Consider the following 17,638-nt stretch of genomic DNA (forward strand, 5'->3'; position numbering starts at 1 on the left):
ATTTTTAAAAATACAGTATTATTTTTAAAAGTACAAAAAGATTTTTAAAAATATTCGCAAATCCAGGAAAAAATTAATTGGGTTTGCTAATCCAATAGATTTTTATCTCAGAATGTTCGACCCCTCGGATTTCTCTATACAAATTTTACCTTTTCCGAGGTTGTCAGATTTGCTAGTGAATAAAGTAATACCTTTCCCGGAAGGCGGTCTTATTTTAAACTTTGTAGGTAATATAATTTTTCGCTTAATTGAAGAATCTTTTTATAGAGCTAGACAAAAAAGGGCCTTTGTCTGGTCGAAAGACGACCTAATCAAAGGGCGTATTTCTTTGTGTAACGGTAAGGTGAATCCAGGGACTATTAATCATATGGACAGCGCGTATATGCGGATGACTAATAATAAAAGAGGGCTGGGTTCGTCATTGCGGCCTTCCTGCTGCGGGCGAAAAGGCATTTCCCTTCCTCGCCGTAGAGAGTGCGGGATACCCCCGCTCTGCCTCTAGACACACTTCCCTGTCCATAACCTAACACGTTTACCTATATCACAATATTAGATCTAGGTTGTCCTACGTACATATGTATATAATGTTTTCAGACACGCAATTACCAATAACTACGTCTGGCGGGAATGCCTACAAAAACATGAACAGGTCTGCCAATTTTTCCATCGGACAAGACGGCCAAACGGCTTTACTTGGGTTGCCGCAATATTTACAGATATCAAATTATCTGACGTTATCCTATTTCCCCTGAACTTTATTCAGGTATTTACCATGATCATTTAAGGTGAAGCTCGACGAATTAGTACTGGCGTTGGACACTAGATGGAGTAAGAATCAGTGATGGGCCCTCTCATCTCACCGTGAGATCAGTGAGAGCAATTGAGAGGTTTTGAGATGCTCTAAGCTTCCAAATGGAGAGGAGCGTGAGATGAGTTTCCAAGCTATGAATTTAAGTCAGAGTGAATGAAAATAAGATTTTTCAAAGAATGTATTTGGAGTGTGAGCGAGCTTAATTTAAGTAGTGAAATGCGATGAGACGAGATCAGCTTAAAAGTTAGATTGCGGTGGTGAGATGAGGTGAGTTTGAGTTTAGATGTAAGAAAACCAAAACAAAGGAAATATAAAAACATGACCTTCTTGGAAATAATTATGTAACTTTGGCCAATAACAAAGCCCAAACGTACAATAACATAATATGCTGACGTTAGAAGGCTAAAAAGAAGCTAAAGACAGTAAATCTAATGTCGTCGTTGTTCTACCCCTGTGAGAAGCTGAGAGGAGTTGAGATGCGCAAAACTTCAAAAGGAGCTACAGGAGCGTGAGAGGAGTTTCACAAAGAATGCATTTCAGAGAGAGGAGATTGAAAGGAGATATTTTATGACTTACATAAACGGAAAGAGCCTGAGATGAGATCAGATTTTTCAACAAAACTAGCTGGAGTGTGCGCGAGGTTAGATTAATTAGCGAAATTTAATGAAAGGAGATGAGATAAAATGTTAGTTTACGGTGGTTAGAGGAGATGAGTTTGAGTTTAAAATTTTAGAATTGAGAATGAGGTGGAGTGAGAGTTATAACAAAATTTTCAAAAATGCCCATCACTGGTAAGAATTCTCTAAACTTCTCGCTGTATTGCCTTTTCAGGATGAATTAAATTATATCTGACCAGAGGCGAATTAGTACCTGTACTGGAAACTTGCGCAGAAGCATTCCTTGGTTGATATGATTTTTCTCAGTCACTCTTGTATGGAAACTTGCGCAGAAGCATTCCTTGGTTGATATGATTTTTCTCAGTCTCTCTTGTATGGAAACTTGCGCAGAAGCATTCCTTGGTTGATATGATTTTTTTCAGTCTCTCTTGTATGGAAACTTGCGCAGAAGTATTCCTTTGTTGATATGATTTTTCTCAGTCACTCTTGTATGGAAACTTGCTCAGAAGTATTCCTTTGTTGATATGATTTTTCTCAGTCTGTCTTGTATGGAAACTTGCGCATAAGCATTCCTTGGTTGATATGATTTTTTTCAGTCTCTCTTGTATGGAAACTTGCGCAGAAGCATTCCTTGGTTGATATGATTTTTCTCAGTCTGTCTTGTATGGAAACTTGCGCAGAAGCATTCCTTGGTTGATATGATTTTTTTCAGTCTCTCTTGTATGGAAACTTGCGCAGAAGCATTCCTTGGTTGATATGATTTTTCTCAGTCACTCTTGTATGGAAACTTGCGCAGAAGTATTCCTTTGTTGATATGATTTTTCTCAGTCACTCTTGTATGGAAACTTGCGCAGAAGTATTCCTTTGTTGATATGATTTTTCTCAGTCTGTCTTGTATGGAAACTTGCGCAGAAGCATTCCTTGGTTGATATGATTTTTCTCAGTCACTCTTGTATGGAAACTTGCGCAGAAGCATTCCTTGGTTGATATGATTTTTCTCAGTCAATCTGGCATGGAAACTTGCCCAGAAGCATAACTTGGTTGATATGATTTTTCTCAGTCACTCTGATATGGAAACTTGCGCAGAAGCATTCCTTGGTTGACATGAATTTTCTCGGTAACTCTTGTATGGAAACTTGCGCAGAAGTATTCCTTGTTTGATATGATTTTTCTCCGTCACTCTTGTATGGAAACTTGCGCAGAAGCATTCCTTGTTTGATATGATTTTTCTTAGTCACTCTTGTATGGAAACTTGCGCAGAAGTATTCGGTTTATCATCGGTCTGGTAACCATACTTAAGACCCGGGGCCCTGAATTCAAGGCTTTAAAAGTAACTAGATGACTTAGGCCTAAGGCGGTGCCTTGGGTATTAGCCTAGCTGATTATTATTGATTATTATTAATGTTTCAATATAGAAGGGCTCATTCAATTTCGCACACTCCTCCTGAAGAAAAAAATGCACGTGCACTATCAACTTAAGCCTTACAAATAAAACTAACATAAAAACGTGACTATTTTATTCAAAGACTCGCGCATTAATATAATGTAACACACAAATCGGGCTTACAAGTCAACAGTGACTTAGCCCGAAAAAACTTGTTAAAAAACCCTGAAAGTATTAATAAAATAATTGAAAATTGATTGAATTGAAATTGAAGAAAAAGAGAGCGGCATTTATTTATTTTCCATACCCACTTCGTGAATAGAAACACATTAAGCGAATAAGCTGATCTCATTCTAGAAAAAGGATTTACGATGGGTTTACCTGGGTTTTGATATGAAAGATTTTTCTCTCGGTTAAGACGAAGATAATTATAGTTGGTACGAAAGAAGTCCTACCCAAGTAGATAATATAGGACAGCAGTCTCCCTCTATCGACCGGATACCGAACTAAAGAAGGATCATGCACTAACAAGGAGACGACCCTAGGTGATAACCACCAATTTTGTTCAAAGTCGGGTATAATGTACACCTTCATGTTACTTGAAAAACCTGCAGGGGAAAATTGGGGCGGGCTTTCGTTTTGCCATGGCAACCGAAAACGTTTTGACAACATGATTTGGAATTATTTCCATTGAAAATAACATGGGAATCTGAAGGATTTTAAGGGTCCCCCAATTGACCAAATTGCATTTTAACTTGATAAAATTTATTTTTTAAATCAATTTAAACTTTTTTGTAACGTTTTTGAAATTTTCAAAAATTTTCATTTTTTGAAAGGTTTCACAGGGCGGACCCTTATAATTCTTCAGATTCCCATGTTATTTTCAATGTAAATATCCCAAATCTTGATGTCAAAAACGTTTTCGGTTACCATGGCAAAACGAAAGCTGACCGTAGCCAGCGCGTTTCCCACGGTGGTTCAACGTCTGCTTGGCAACCGGGCACCAGCGGGGTCCCCCAGGGCTCAGTCTTGGGCCCTGTGCTATTTGTTATTTTCATCAACGATCTGCCCATGGCTGTGAAACATTCATCTCTTCAGCTGTTTGCAGACGACAACAAAGTCGGAAGCCGCAATCGTACTCAAGTGGATTGCCGCACACTTCAGGAGGATCTCACTGCCGCGTCGAGGCCTGGGCCAGCACCAATTCCATGAGCATCAACGCTACTAAGTCTACGGTCTTGCACCTCGGTAAAACTAATTCACGCTTTACCTACGATTCGTCCGGCCGGCCTTTGGTTCCCACTGACCAGGTCCGTGATTTGGGTATTCAAGTAGTCTTATGGGCCCCACCGTCCACGTTCGTGCGGCAGTGGCAAGGGCGTCCCGTGTTCTCTACCTACTAAGGCGCTATTTTTCTCGTCTCGAGGAGAAATCTGTCAAGATTATATACAACATGTATGTGTGCCCGCACCTAGAATACTGTTCCTGTATATGGAGTCCAAATTTGGCTAAGAACATAGAGTGTCTTGAGTGTGTGCAACGTAAAGCTACCAAGATGGTTCCTCGCTTTCGCCAGTGCTCCTACGAAGAACGCTTGAAGAGGCTCGGAATGCAATCGCTAGCAACCAGACGTTTGCGGATTGATTTAGTTGAGCCTTTAAACTCGTGCATGGGCTATATGATCTGCCCACAGATAAATTCTTTCAAGTGGTTAGGAGCGGTAGAAATGCTCCAAATATATTTAAAACCAGATGAATTTAAAATAAATAAATTTAACCACTATTGCACAGTAAAAACATATTTATTTATTTATTTATTCTTCCAACCAGTCAACAAAATCTTTTCCAAATTCTCCCCCCCCCCCCCGTAAGGATAAAATTACGAAGTTGGAGCAAAGTGATATTTATCTACTGAATTGTTCTTGCAATATGAGCTATGCGGGACAAACCAAACGGTGTTTGCAAGCCAAACTCAAAGAGCACGACGCTGACATACGACTAAAATGACCCAAAGCTATAGTCGAACATGTAGGCAGGGGGCGTGGACATCAAATTGACATAAACGAAGCTAAATTAATCACCAACGAAAACAACCCAATTAAGCTAAACATTAGAGAGTCAATCGAAATAATAAAACTAAAAAATACCAACCTCCTTATCAATGACATTGACGGCCCCGCCTACGAAAACGTCGTCCCCTTTGTGAAATTGTTCATTTGACTTAAAAAACTGTGGACCTAAAAAACATTGTATATCGTCCCCTACGTCACATCTTTCTCTTTTTGTTCATTTTGTATCTACCTGACGACGGCTCCGGTAAGGGAGCCGAAACAGCTGTAGTAGCAATAAATATGTTTTTACTGTGCAATAGTGGTTAAATTTATTTATTTTAAATTAGTATATGTACAGGAAGTCCGTCCACAAATAATTAAAACCGGATGTGTAACGTTATCCAAACGAACTTTCTTCACCCATCGTGTGGTAAATTCTTGGAACTCTCTCCCGTCTGCTGTAAAATCGCGTTCTTCAGTTGGTGCTTTTAAGACTAGATTTGACAAATGTATGGGATGGACCTAGAGGTGTGCAAATACCAATTTTTGAGGATCGAATCGAATATCAAGGCACCCTCAAATACCAAATCGAATATTTATAACGTCAAATAATTTGGTCGAATATTTTTAGAGCAAAATTTTAAGCCAGTTAACTGATCAAATACCAAATAGTATTTCGAATCTTTTATTACAAATAAAAAAATAATATTTAATTTAATTTATAATAATTTTAAACCAATAATTTAGTGAACTCAAAAATTCAACACCGAAAAAAGTGACTTACTTCAACCTTTCTCCCAGTTATTAGTTTTGTTTTGAATTTTGAACTTGGTTTACGTTTTAGTTTTACTTTGCTATTCTAGATAATTCTATAATCTAGCCAATAGGCGCTAGAATAAACAAATTCTGCCTTTCACTAAGAAGTTTTAATACACACGGTATGAATAATGGACGTGCAAGTTACTCTTTATATGGTCCTTGCCGCTGTGGCCTAAAGAGACGTGCCAGAAATAAGCACTTGTTCGGAAATTTCACAGCGTTCTCCTCTGATAGCCTTGAAACTCAACAAATTAGAAAAAGAACCGCGGTTATTCGACCGGTTTGCTAACTATTTGAAAACACCAAATACTTTTTTCCTATATTTTCAAATATTCGACTATTTGATCAAGAAAAACAAATATTCGCGAACTTTCCCAAGTGCTATTTTGCACACCCTTAGATGGACCTAATACGTTCCTATTTTTCGTTTTTTTTTTGTCTCTCTTTTGTTTTGTTTTTGTAAACCCATGCTTACCGAATAAGCGCTTGCGCTTTTTATGTAACTCAGTTCAATAAATTATATTCTGATAGAGTTTAATATGCTAGCGCCTATTACGTCAGCGACGGATTCGGATTGAATCTCGATGAGTCAAAATTGTCAAATGGAAAACGCTATTAGTGACCCACTCGAGGGGTTCGACGTTTGCAAATTGAAATATAATTGCGGCCGGGATTATGAATCTCAAAGTGATACCACTTTCTGCCAAAGCTTCATATACTTCCGCCATTTATTTAAGGGTTTAGCAAAATTGATCAAATTATTGTTGAGGTTCAAGGATATCAAAATATAACTATAGCGATGGATACAGTGGTGCATGGTCACCACACCTATCCTTGGGTCTCATATTGGCTATATTATTGACCTTGGTAATTTCTTAGAAGTGCAAAGAAAACATTATTTGGTATACGATCAGTTAATTGGCCCAGTTTTATTATTTCAAAAGCATTCTACCAAACTATTCCATGTTTTATTTCTAACTAGTTCATAAAAGACAGTTTTAAATGGAAGCAACATATCCTCCAAACCATAGTAGCATACATATTGACACCTAAAATTTAAAAACTACAACTAGGTTGAATATTTGCTACGTAATATTTTAACAACAGTAATAGCTTTAGACTTTTGATGTTATTAATTTGCCAGATGTCTGAATCTAGGTTGCAAATCAATAACGTTTATTACTTACAATTTGGCGTTTTAATGTGGTATCATCTATGTAAAAACTAAATTTAGACCCTCTGTTGGTAATTTGCAATAAACTCTAAAAACCGCCCCTTGACTCTATCAGATTTTTAGTTTTTTTACTGGTTCAACTTACAAGTAAAGTTAATACTATACAATGAACTACAGATAAATTATAGCAGAAATTTTTAATAATTATAAGTATCAAAATTAATACCATCAAAATATGCTTTGAATTTTTACTTATAAATATTACAAAGTGGAAGTGTTAAAAATACACATAATTATTACAAAAATTAAATACATAGTATCTTAATAAGGATAATTTCTACAGAGAACTAAGGAATTCCAGTAGGTATAATGAATGAAATATCATCCGCAATTTCTCCCCATTCAGCCCTGTTTAACTGAAAAACGGTTACCTGCAAAATTTTGTTGATTTTAAATCATTTATTTTACTATTAATGGTAAATAAATGTAAAGTTTGGGGCTCAATTAAATTAAATATCTACCCATGCTATTAAAATTCCAAACCAAATAGCAGCTCCCACTGCTGAACGGATGACATCTAAAGTAAATTATACATCAATATCAAATCACACATATGAATAGAAAATAGAAACATACAAGTTTTTATTTGAGTTTGTTCTGGATATTGTGGTTTACGAAATGCTTCATCGAAAAACCAGATAGCATTGATGAACCACAAAAAAGGTAAACAGAAAAATCCCCCTGTTAAAGTCATAAATATGACAACATTATTTAGATAGCTGAAAGACCGAAAGAATAACCATTTTAATTATATTACCTTTGTAATACCATCGACATAAATTAAGTTTATCTTCGTTCCTTATTTTTCTTATATCCATTATAAATAAAATTAATTAAAGGAATTCGTAACAATGTTTTTATTTTGACAGATGCTATGAGCACCGAAACCAAATTGTCTACTAGCAGACGATATTTTTTCAACTGATGACCTCAGTAGGTGGATACCTTTCGCTTGTTCTAGGATTTCGGAGTAGGGTAAGAAGAGTAACTCTATCATCTCTATGACGCAATTATACCATGATTATACTCCGATTCTGTGGTAGCGAATAGCTCGAGTCGGGGTAAAAAATTGGTTTAAAGGTTTAAAGGTTTTTATTTGCCGTAAGAAAACTTACACTCTTTTAAAACAGAGCGGCTCTGAAAAATGGTGCTCAGCAGCGCGTTAAAAATGATTTCCTAAGATGGCCGCCTAGTAGAATAGATAACCAGCTGATTTTATCAGTTTACTCTCTTTATACCCCCTTTTCAGTTTATGGTGTAGAGTAATTCTCAACCTCGGAACAGGCGATTAGTTTGTTTTAGAGTTCAAAGAGTACACCGAGAACAGACAAAACGTATTCACCTCGAGGGAATTTTGGAAAGGCCCACTTTTGCCGTGAGAGTGAAGTGGTTTGTGGGAGCTTGGAGTGATTCATCCAAGGTGGGAGTCGTCCAATATCGAAATCATGGTCGAAATGATCGAAGAAACGGAAGAACGCTTGTAAAATTAGGTGAATTTTAAAAAATGAGGTAAAGATATTGAAATTTGCAGATGGCTTGGTTTTCAGTGAGATTGCAGATCGTACCTAAAGTTTGTTTTCAGCCAAGTATCTTAAAAAATGGGAATCGGCATCCCCTTAAAGTTAATTTAAACGGTTTACCTTACCGCTGCCGTTTTCTCAATCTCAAAGGATCAACAATAGTAGAAAAACAGGTATCATATATAAAGAAATGAGGGTGAAGTTGTGCCCAAAAAACCATAATATATTATTTTAATAATATTAATATCAGGCTTCAGATACTATAAAAAAGAAAATAAATGTTCGACAATGTTTTCATCCCGGAGCTTCTGGTGGTGTATTATCCAACAATCGCCTTCCTGTTAAAGAAGTCACTGGATGGCTCATCATCAAGCAAATGCTGGGTTATTTGTGGCCTAAAGATAAACTGGGAATTAAAGTTAGAGTCGTGGCAGCTGTAGGTCTTCTCATTGGCTCTAAGGTTTGTGTTTATATCAATATTATTTGTTTTCTTCAAAATTAAATAAATTGAATAAAAATCGCAGGTTATCAATGTTGAAGTACCGTTTATTTTCAAACATGCAGTTGACCATCTGAATAAGCACACTGGAGATATATTAAGCTTCAATGATCCGGCCAGTTCCGTCTTCACAATAGCAGTAGCTTTACTATTAGCATGTAAGTATAGATATTCTGGAAATTTCGAAACTTTTATCACTAAATCTAATTTTTGTATGGTTATTATCAGATGGAGGTGCGCGAGCTGGTTCAGCTCTTTTCAATGAATTAAGAAACGCCGTTTTTGCAAAAGTGGCTCATAATTCAATAAGAAGAGTGGCCCAAAATGTCTTCTTACATCTGCATAACATGGACCTTAGTTTTCACCTATCTAGGCAAACTGGCGCCTTGTCTAAAGTAATCGATCGTGGTACAAGGTACTTAATGCCTGAAAAATATGTATTTTTGAAATGTTTTATAAGTTAAACTATTCCTTTTTTCATTATAGAGGAATAAATTTTGTGCTTTCTGCTTTGGTTTTTAATATAGTACCCACAGTTTTTGAAGTTACACTCGTTAGCAGTATATTAGTAAGTATTTCATACCTACAATCCTGTTTTTTGAATATTTTAGTAATGGCAAATATTTGAAAGGTGTTTCTGTTGATTATAGTACTACAAGTTTGGTGGAAAATTTGCTTTAGTGACTTTAGGTTGCATTAGCTCTTACGCACTTTACACTTTAGCAGTAACTCAGTGGAGGTAATTTTTAGTTCAAGCCTAAGTTATAATCGGATATGGCAGTGTGTTATTAACATTTCAATTTTAATCTACAGAACTAAGTTTAGAGTACAAATGAATAAAGCTGATTCTGAAGCTGGCAGCCAAGCAATCGACTCCTTGATAAACTACGAAACTGTCAAAGTAATTGCACCATTCTATTGCTTCTGTCCAGTACTCCAAATGGACTGGAACGCTGTTCCATTTAAGTTTTTCCTCTCATATCATTCTGGTTCGTAAAGATTGTTTTCTATTGCACAGCTTCCGTTTTACAGAATAATCGGAAGCTTTGAAAGGAAACACTTTCCGGTTCTTAAGTCCATTTCGAGCACTGCTTCTGTCAAGTTAATTTTTCACTATAGATTCTACGGAATGTAGTAAATTAACCCTTAATCTTTGTTAAGTGGTTGATAGTAGTTATGCTCCAAAAAAACAACAAATAAATATGAAAATTACACCCAATCACTGCCATCAAAATTTATCTCTTTGCTTAGTTCGCTGCATTTTTAACTTTTTTGTAAAATTTTTATAGTTGTTGTTACCAGAAGTATGTACTTTTTTATTTTATTGGCTAGTGTGGCATGAGGGACTTTCCACCACCCTCCTATGCAAAATAACCCCACCACCTGAATTAGTGTCATTAAAAGTCGCTAGCTGACTTTCGCCTAGGGTGGTGTCTTGGGTTTTACCCTATCTGATGATTATTATTATAATAATATATACCTTAAATAGAGAGGTGTCAATCTTCCATGTACTACTAATGTTAGGAAATGAAAACCACTGTTGGTATAAAAATAACAATGAACAACGTCAAAGAGGTGAAAAAAATTTTTGGGGAAACAAAAATATATTTAATAAATTGAATCTATACGCGGTACGTTGTCCGATATTCCCCGGCCACCTGAATTAAAGGCTTTAAAAGTCGCTCGATGACTTTGGCCTTAGGTGGTGCCTTGGGTATTAGCCTAGCTGATATTCCTTCAAGGCGGAAGTTACATTTTTACATTTCCTGTCAGAATAATATCGTTGTGACGTATGTCGACGTCACCCATTTTTTTTTTCCATGGATTAATAACTGCCCTCAAAATGGTGGCCATAGGGTGTATTCTCGTGACGTCATCATCGCTGTAGTGGAAGGCTAGTGTCATCCCCCTTTCCCTCATGACTATCTACCTTAGTGCAATGGCAATCTTTTCGTGAATACCACCTATAGCCCAAATCTACAGAGCGATACTGTAATTTTTAAGCAGTGATATTCTGTAAATTTCCACTGTCTTATGGAAATTATAACACATTTCAAGCATGCAAAGTTGTCTCTAAAATTTAAGCAAACAGTATGTAAGAATGTTTTAGACCAAATTGTAGTGACTAAGTAAGAGATATATTTCGATAGAAAAAACTCTTCTTTTTTTGATTGGAGCATAGTGATTAATGAAAATAATGGATTCTACGTTGAAATATGTATAAATTTTGTTTTCTTAAAAATGTTCTCTTAGTACTTCAATAATGAGCAATATGAATCTGAGAGGTATGATAAAGTATTGTCCAAATATGAAACAGCGTCGCTAAAAACTACAACCAGCTTGGCTGCCCTAAATTTTGGACAGAATGTTATCTTCAGTGCCTCACTTTCAGCTATAATGATCTTAGCCGCTCAAGGAATTATGGAAGGAAACATGACAGTCGGAGATTTGGTTATGGTCAACGGGTTGTTGTTCCAACTCTCTCTTCCCCTCAATTTTTTGGGTTCCGTGTATAGAGAAGTCAGACAATCGCTCATCGATATGAGAAGCATGTTCGGTCTACTGAATCTTGAATCTGCCATTAAAGTACGCATTTTTTTTATAATAATCTAGAAAGTTGGTCTAAATTTTATTATTTTAAATTTCCTCCTGTTAGAATAGGCCCCAAGCTCCATTTCTTCAAGTTAGCCCTACAACGGCTTCTGTTACCTTTGAAAATGTTTGTTTTGAATATGTCAAAGGCCAGCCAATCTTAGACAACATATCCTTTACAGTGCCAGCAGGACAAAAAGTTGCTTTGGTCGGTGGTAGTGGCAGCGGGTAAAATTTCATCTTTTCAACATTATGGCAAATATTAATGTTCTTTTTATTATGAACAGGAAATCAACTATTGTAAGATTGCTTTACCGATTCTTTGACCCCCAACAAGGAAGAGTTCTCATTAATAATCAAGATATTAGGGAACTTGATGTGAACAGTATCCGTAAATCTATAGCTGTTGTTCCTCAGGTGTAGTTCCGTTTTTTTATTATCAAAAGGAGCATAATAGAAGTATGACACTTATGCATTTTCTAATTAGTAATTACTAATTAGAAAACCTGTAACCAAAAAATTCTTAGTCAACCAAATTCAAATTAAAGCCAATCATATAATTCATATTGATTAACTCAACACTGAACAATTTAATATGTGGGGTGGCTAAGTGGTTAGCACTTTCGCCTTGCAGCAAGAGGAGCCGGGTTAGATCCCAGCTTGTGACACTAGGTGAAAACTCTGAACTACTACGGCGTTGAGTTAGCAAGTTCTCTCCCCACTGGTTAAAGGGGTTTTCTCCGAGCTCTTCAGTTTCCCCTTTCCATAAAGGTTAACGACAATAGTAAGTGTAGGGAGCTGTTGGCTCGAGTGGCATGAAGGGCTTGCCTTCATACTTTTATGCATTGTAATCCGGCCACCTGAATTAATGGCTTTAAAAGTCGCTTGCTGACTTGGGCCTAAGGTGGTGCCTTGGGTATTAGCCTAGCTGATTATTATTAACTGGAAAAATTTCCTTTTAAGACTAATCAATATTTAATTATCTTGAAATATTCCAAGAACTTAAAAACCATAGTGTCATACTTAAGTTATGTAATAAATGGATTCTTATGGTCCTTGTTTTTTTAATATAGGATGCTGTTTTATTTCACAATACCATTTTGTACAATCTTCATTATGGAGATTTTAGTAAAACGTTAGATGAAGTTCATGACGCTGCAAAAATGGCTGAAATATATGATTATATACAAAGGTGGCCTGAAAAGTTTGAAACTCAAGTTGGAGAAAGGGGTCTTAAATTATCTGGTAAGATCAGTTGTCTATAATAACTCTGTGGCAGGGGAAGTATGAGAGATCTTATACCTGGCGTTGTTAAAAATGGCAAACAACAGAGTTTCACCATAAATTATTGAATCAAATATTTAGAAAGGGGTTTTGTTATATGTACATAGTCGTTTTAAAAGCAACTTCTTAATTTCGAAATTATCTGAATGCCACAGGTTCAAATCCTGGCACCAGACTGAACATTTTCATGGTAGAAAGTGAAATTGTAAACTTTAAAACTTTTGAAATCAAACGTTTCTGCCCATTTTCTCTTGGCAGCCATTCTGTTTCTATTTTATGTAGAGAATCCACTGGGGCTTTTTGGAAAGAATACCTTCACGAACATTATATTCTGTGTAAAATAATGCGCTAGCACCAGAAATAGAAAAACCCCTCCAAAATAACAGCACGAAAATATGAATGAATTATATCAGACCCACGATTGTTCGACGCATGATCACACTCGCAAACCAAATCTAGTTCCATTTTGCAAATCCGACTCGAACTTTTAAAGTTTTTGAAGAAATAGTGACGACAAAAAACATGAAAATTAACACTAATTTCATTTAATTGTTCTTGTTTCACTTAAAAATGATATTAGGCTAATTTTCATGTTTTTAGCCGTCACTATTTCTTCAATTACATTAATATTTAAGAGTTCGAATTGAATTTTCAAAATTCAACTAGGTTTGGTTTCTGAGTGTGATCATGCGTCGAACAAGCGTGAGCACGATATAATTTATTAGCCATGTGTTCAATTACACAATCGAGTTTCAAGTTGAGTAACTCGAACGCCTATTTTATCCAAGGTACTACCCATGTGATTAGAAAAACCTCCAAACAATGCACATTTTTGTTATTTTTCATGGCATTAAGGAGAAAGGGTTCTTGCTGATTGGATATGATTTTTTAAAGTGGTTTTTCTATTTCCAGCTTTGCTCTTGGCCAATTGGTGCTAGTGCATTATTTTTGTGAAGGTATTCTTTCCAAAAATCCCCCAGTCGGGTCTCTACATAAAATATAAACTTTTGATCTGGATTGTACACAATTATTATTAATTATAATAATTTTTTTATCACGAAAATAAAGTTTCAAAGAGCTTTTAAAAATGAATATGAAGAATTGTTTAAACGACAGCGTAATAAATAGACCATAGAGTAATAAAAATATCATTTGTCTACCACAATTACTCTGTTCATGTTTGACTTGACTAAGCTTTCATTCTTCATTATGCCTAGGCTTTTACTAATACTTCAATTGAAATTCAAGGTGGTGAAAAACAAAGAGTGGCCATTGCTAGAGCTATTCTTAAAAATAGTCCAATTTTAGTCTTTGATGAAGCGACGTCATCTTTAGATTCAATTACTGAATATGTAAGCTTGTACAATATAATTTAGCCTTCAACCAATTGAAAATTGTACATTTTTTTACAGAAAATTTTGACTGCTTTGAGTAGGGCATCTCATGGTCGTACTTCAATCTGCATTGCCCATAGACTGTCAACTGTTGTAGATGCGAATGAAATTTTTGTTTTGGAAGGAGGCAAAGTCGCTGAAAGAGGAAGTCATCAAACTTTACTCAAAAATCCCTCCTCTCTGTATGCAAGGTTGTGGAATCAACAACATCAAACGCGTTTTCTAAATGAAAGTTCTTGACAGAATTCAACTTTATTTTTAAAGTTTAATCCAATAAGTTAGAAATTATTGTGAAATTGGTTTAATGAAAATTGAAAAAGTACAAATTATTATTTGCCATTATCGTACACGGATACTTATAATGTAAATAATAATTCCCAGTTATGGGGAATTAGGTCTCATTTATAATAATATATTATAATGTTAAATCAAATGTCTGTGAAAAATAATTTCTAATTTATTAGTTGTTAACGAAATATAATAAATAAATTTTAGTTGAAAGTTTTTCCAATTATTTGTGTGGATAAAATTTTAGGGGTTTAAGGGTCCACTGTCTAATTAACATGGCTCTTTTCCCTAACCCTGGCCATGGAACTAATGAATAGTTTTCTAAGGGTAGGAGCAATTTTATTTGTGTAATTAGAATAGAAACACCACCTCTTTATTATTGTAGTTTGCTATGTTGCTATCTTGTTTTAATAAAAATTGCAGGAGTGGCGAACTAGTGGAAACTGTGGAAAATTCAGTTTCATCAATGGCGCGTCTTTTGGCGACAAAAATAATATAGAACTCTGTACTCAAGGATTCGAATTTTTTTTTTTTTTATTCAAGGAAGAAAGGCTGATTGAGTCTGAGAAGACCGCGAGCCCGGCGAAACACCATCTGATTAAACAGGGCGAGATGTGTGTAACGGCCACGCCAACGGGGGGATACGTGGGGACACCCGTGGCGGAAGTATTCCGACCACCCGTTGGGGAATTGGGAGTCGTCCTCACACGACCATCCACAAACTCTGCCTCCCGGACGCCTGGGATTACAGGAGTGAGCCACTACTCCCGGCTAAGAATTCGAATTCTGAGAGTTTTCTGATTGTCATTTTTGTCCGGCACGTGATCTCCGGAAAATAGGTCGCGGGGGCGTAACACGGCGAACTTTGTTCCGCGAACAGCGTGTCACCAAAGTTGGCCGTAGTCTTATGCTATGGTAGAGTTATTTTCTGAGTACCGGCGCTTCAATAAAACATCTCGAATAGATCTTTTTCGTTTGAAACGCGCCATCTACTGGGGATTCGCTAGGTATTATGGGTATCAACATTTTCGCGATTTCCGTCTGCTTAGCTAGGACCGTATAAATCGTCTGCTACGTAAGTTATCGGAAAGGCTTAACCAGTTTAGGTGTAAAATACGACTTTCAAACGAGATGGAGAGACAACACAGGTAATTAATAATAAATAATATCGCTTATTTTATTGAATGTTCAATTTTTAATGATAGTATATTATTTTCAGTTCTTCAGAAACTCCCAAAAGGGGAGGAACAAGATGTTGTGTTATCGGTTTGGGGAAAAACAGCTATAAGAGTAAAGCTAGCTTTCTCATTTGTTTCCAAGGGACAAGACTTTGAAAGAGGAAAGGATTAGTAGGATTCAATCAGCTCCTCATGATTTTAAAACCATGCACAAGTTCAAAAGCAAAATTTGAAACTGGATTCCTTCAGCAACTAGCAAAATCTGTGGATACCATTTCAATCCAGCTGGAGTCAAACATTACAATGACTTTCTCCCTCGTTACTTTCCTTGGAAATCATTTGAACACGTTGTTTTAAAGCCTTTCAAAGGTTGGAAATTAACTTATAAATCCATTGTCATTTAAAACATTTTTACCGTGTTTTTATTTACAGAACGGTTAGGTTATAACTAACTGGTTCTTCCTCCGGATGAAACATCGTCGCTAGGAGCAGATGTTGTTATTAACAACGAGAAAAGTACGTTACCAGTACCACAAATGAGCATGAAGAATGAGTTTACCATCAGCCACTGTGAACATTTGTATATAATAAAAGACCATTACTCATCAATTATCAATGAAAAGGATGCTCTGATTAAACAGTTGATATTTGAAAATAAGGAGCTTAAAGAGAAGGTTTCAACGCTTGAAAAAAATAAAAAAGACACCTTAAATGAATTAACGAATAAATGTAAACAATTCATAAATCCTGAGATGCAATTTGAGGTTTACAAAGCAACTAATAAGTCATTCAACGTAAGAAGAAGTTACAGTTTTCGAAAAAAAGTTTATGGGATTTTATAAATTTGTAATGGCTGGTTATGCTGTAGCTCGTGAAAAATTAAGGATACAGGCGTATTAGCAGATGTAAAGAATACCAGAAGTGGAAAACAATTCTATATTCCTGAAATTGACCAGCTCTTCCTGGTACTGTGTAGGCTGCGTGTTGGTCTACTGGAAAGTGATCTTGCGTATCGATCCTAACTTTCTTTGATCTGGCCATTTTATATCCTTTCGTAAAATGTTTACCTGACTTATGATTGTTTTTATATTTTATTATTTCCTGTTCACTGAAGGTTTTAGGAAATTTTGTTTTGTCCAATTTCTAGTTGGTATGTTAGGTTTCGCTATATCACAGTTATTTGACGAATAATTAACCACTAATCTACAAATAAAAACATTGTCATATTAAAAACTACTTAGCAATAGCAACGGTAACTATATTTACACCAGAGTCTATCCACTATAGACACTGTTTACACTGTAAATTCAACTTACTGGTTTTGGTTTTCCATGTTTGAAATATGTATAAGAGATTTCTATTCCTCACATTACCCCCTAGGCCTAGCTACAAATTTCAACTTTTTCTATAAAAATATAATATTTTGTATAATTTTATGTACGAAAACTATAAAGAATAGTTTAGGAATAAATTGCTTACCTGTTTAAAGTATTCAACTTTTTCATTATCAAATTACTAAGATAATGCAGGAACGATTTATAAAAAAAACTTTTCCTAAGAAGACGATATTTCTGGAAAAATTTCAAAGAACTCTGGGTAAAATGCGATTTCCCATAATTCTCGGAATAGTTTGAATTTATTTCACCAGGTGTCGTATTCAAACGATAAAGAACTTATAGTTCTTTATCGTTTGGATAATACTCGTCGATTACCGAGTAACTAAAACCCATGTAGGACGGCGACGGCTTACCGACGATGTCGGCCCGTGGACCCGACCATTGTAATTGGCGTTGCGGACATTTGAGGGTCGAAATGTCCGCCTAAAATATCGTCGGCCCAACGGATATTTCTTAACGGCTCTTCGACTCATTATTTAAATCTGCATTTTCGACTCTACTAGATTTAAATTTGTTTTGTCATTTAAACCGATTGACATGTTATTTTCCTAATTGAGGCATTCAAATTACC

At 35.8% G+C, this 17,638-nt stretch overlaps 2 protein-coding genes across 3 annotated transcripts; one reads left to right on the forward strand and one right to left on the reverse strand.

The window, feature by feature from the left end:
* Positions 1-7,003: 7,003 nt before the first annotated feature.
* On the reverse strand, positions 7,004-8,070 carry pen-2 (presenilin enhancer, gamma-secretase subunit). Its single transcript, XM_090155591.1, has 4 exons — positions 7,673-8,070; positions 7,492-7,596; positions 7,377-7,432; positions 7,004-7,286 (listed from the first exon to the last, which is right to left on the reverse strand). The coding sequence occupies exons 1-4, from the start codon at positions 7,731-7,733 to the stop codon at positions 7,203-7,205; spliced, it is 306 nt and encodes a 101-aa protein (XP_090011717.1). The 5' UTR covers positions 7,734-8,070; the 3' UTR covers positions 7,004-7,202.
* On the forward strand, positions 8,036-14,705 carry ABCB7 (ATP binding cassette subfamily B member 7). 2 transcript variants are annotated; one of them, XM_090155589.1, is made up of 13 exons: positions 8,040-8,608; positions 8,686-8,895; positions 8,960-9,092; positions 9,163-9,349; positions 9,421-9,502; positions 9,585-9,673; positions 9,748-9,835; positions 11,188-11,520; positions 11,591-11,754; positions 11,814-11,943; positions 12,600-12,771; positions 14,059-14,162; positions 14,223-14,705. In XM_090155589.1, exons 1-13 carry the CDS (start codon positions 8,447-8,449, stop codon positions 14,442-14,444), a joined length of 2,076 nt encoding a protein of 691 aa, XP_090011715.1. In that variant the 5' UTR covers positions 8,040-8,446; the 3' UTR covers positions 14,445-14,705. The 2 variants fall into 2 exon arrangements, with proteins under 2 accessions (XP_090011716.1, XP_090011715.1); XM_090155590.1 differs by lacking the exon at positions 14,059-14,162 and having other exon boundaries at positions 8,036-8,608; positions 14,223-14,380.
* Positions 14,706-17,638: the final 2,933 nt, after the last annotated feature.

The sequence above is a fragment of the Leiobunum rupestre genome, chromosome 8 (assembly GCF_980474605.1).
Source record: "Leiobunum rupestre chromosome 8, qqLeiRupe1.1.hap1, whole genome shotgun sequence".
NCBI classification, from domain to species: Eukaryota; Metazoa; Arthropoda; class Arachnida; order Opiliones; family Sclerosomatidae; genus Leiobunum; species Leiobunum rupestre.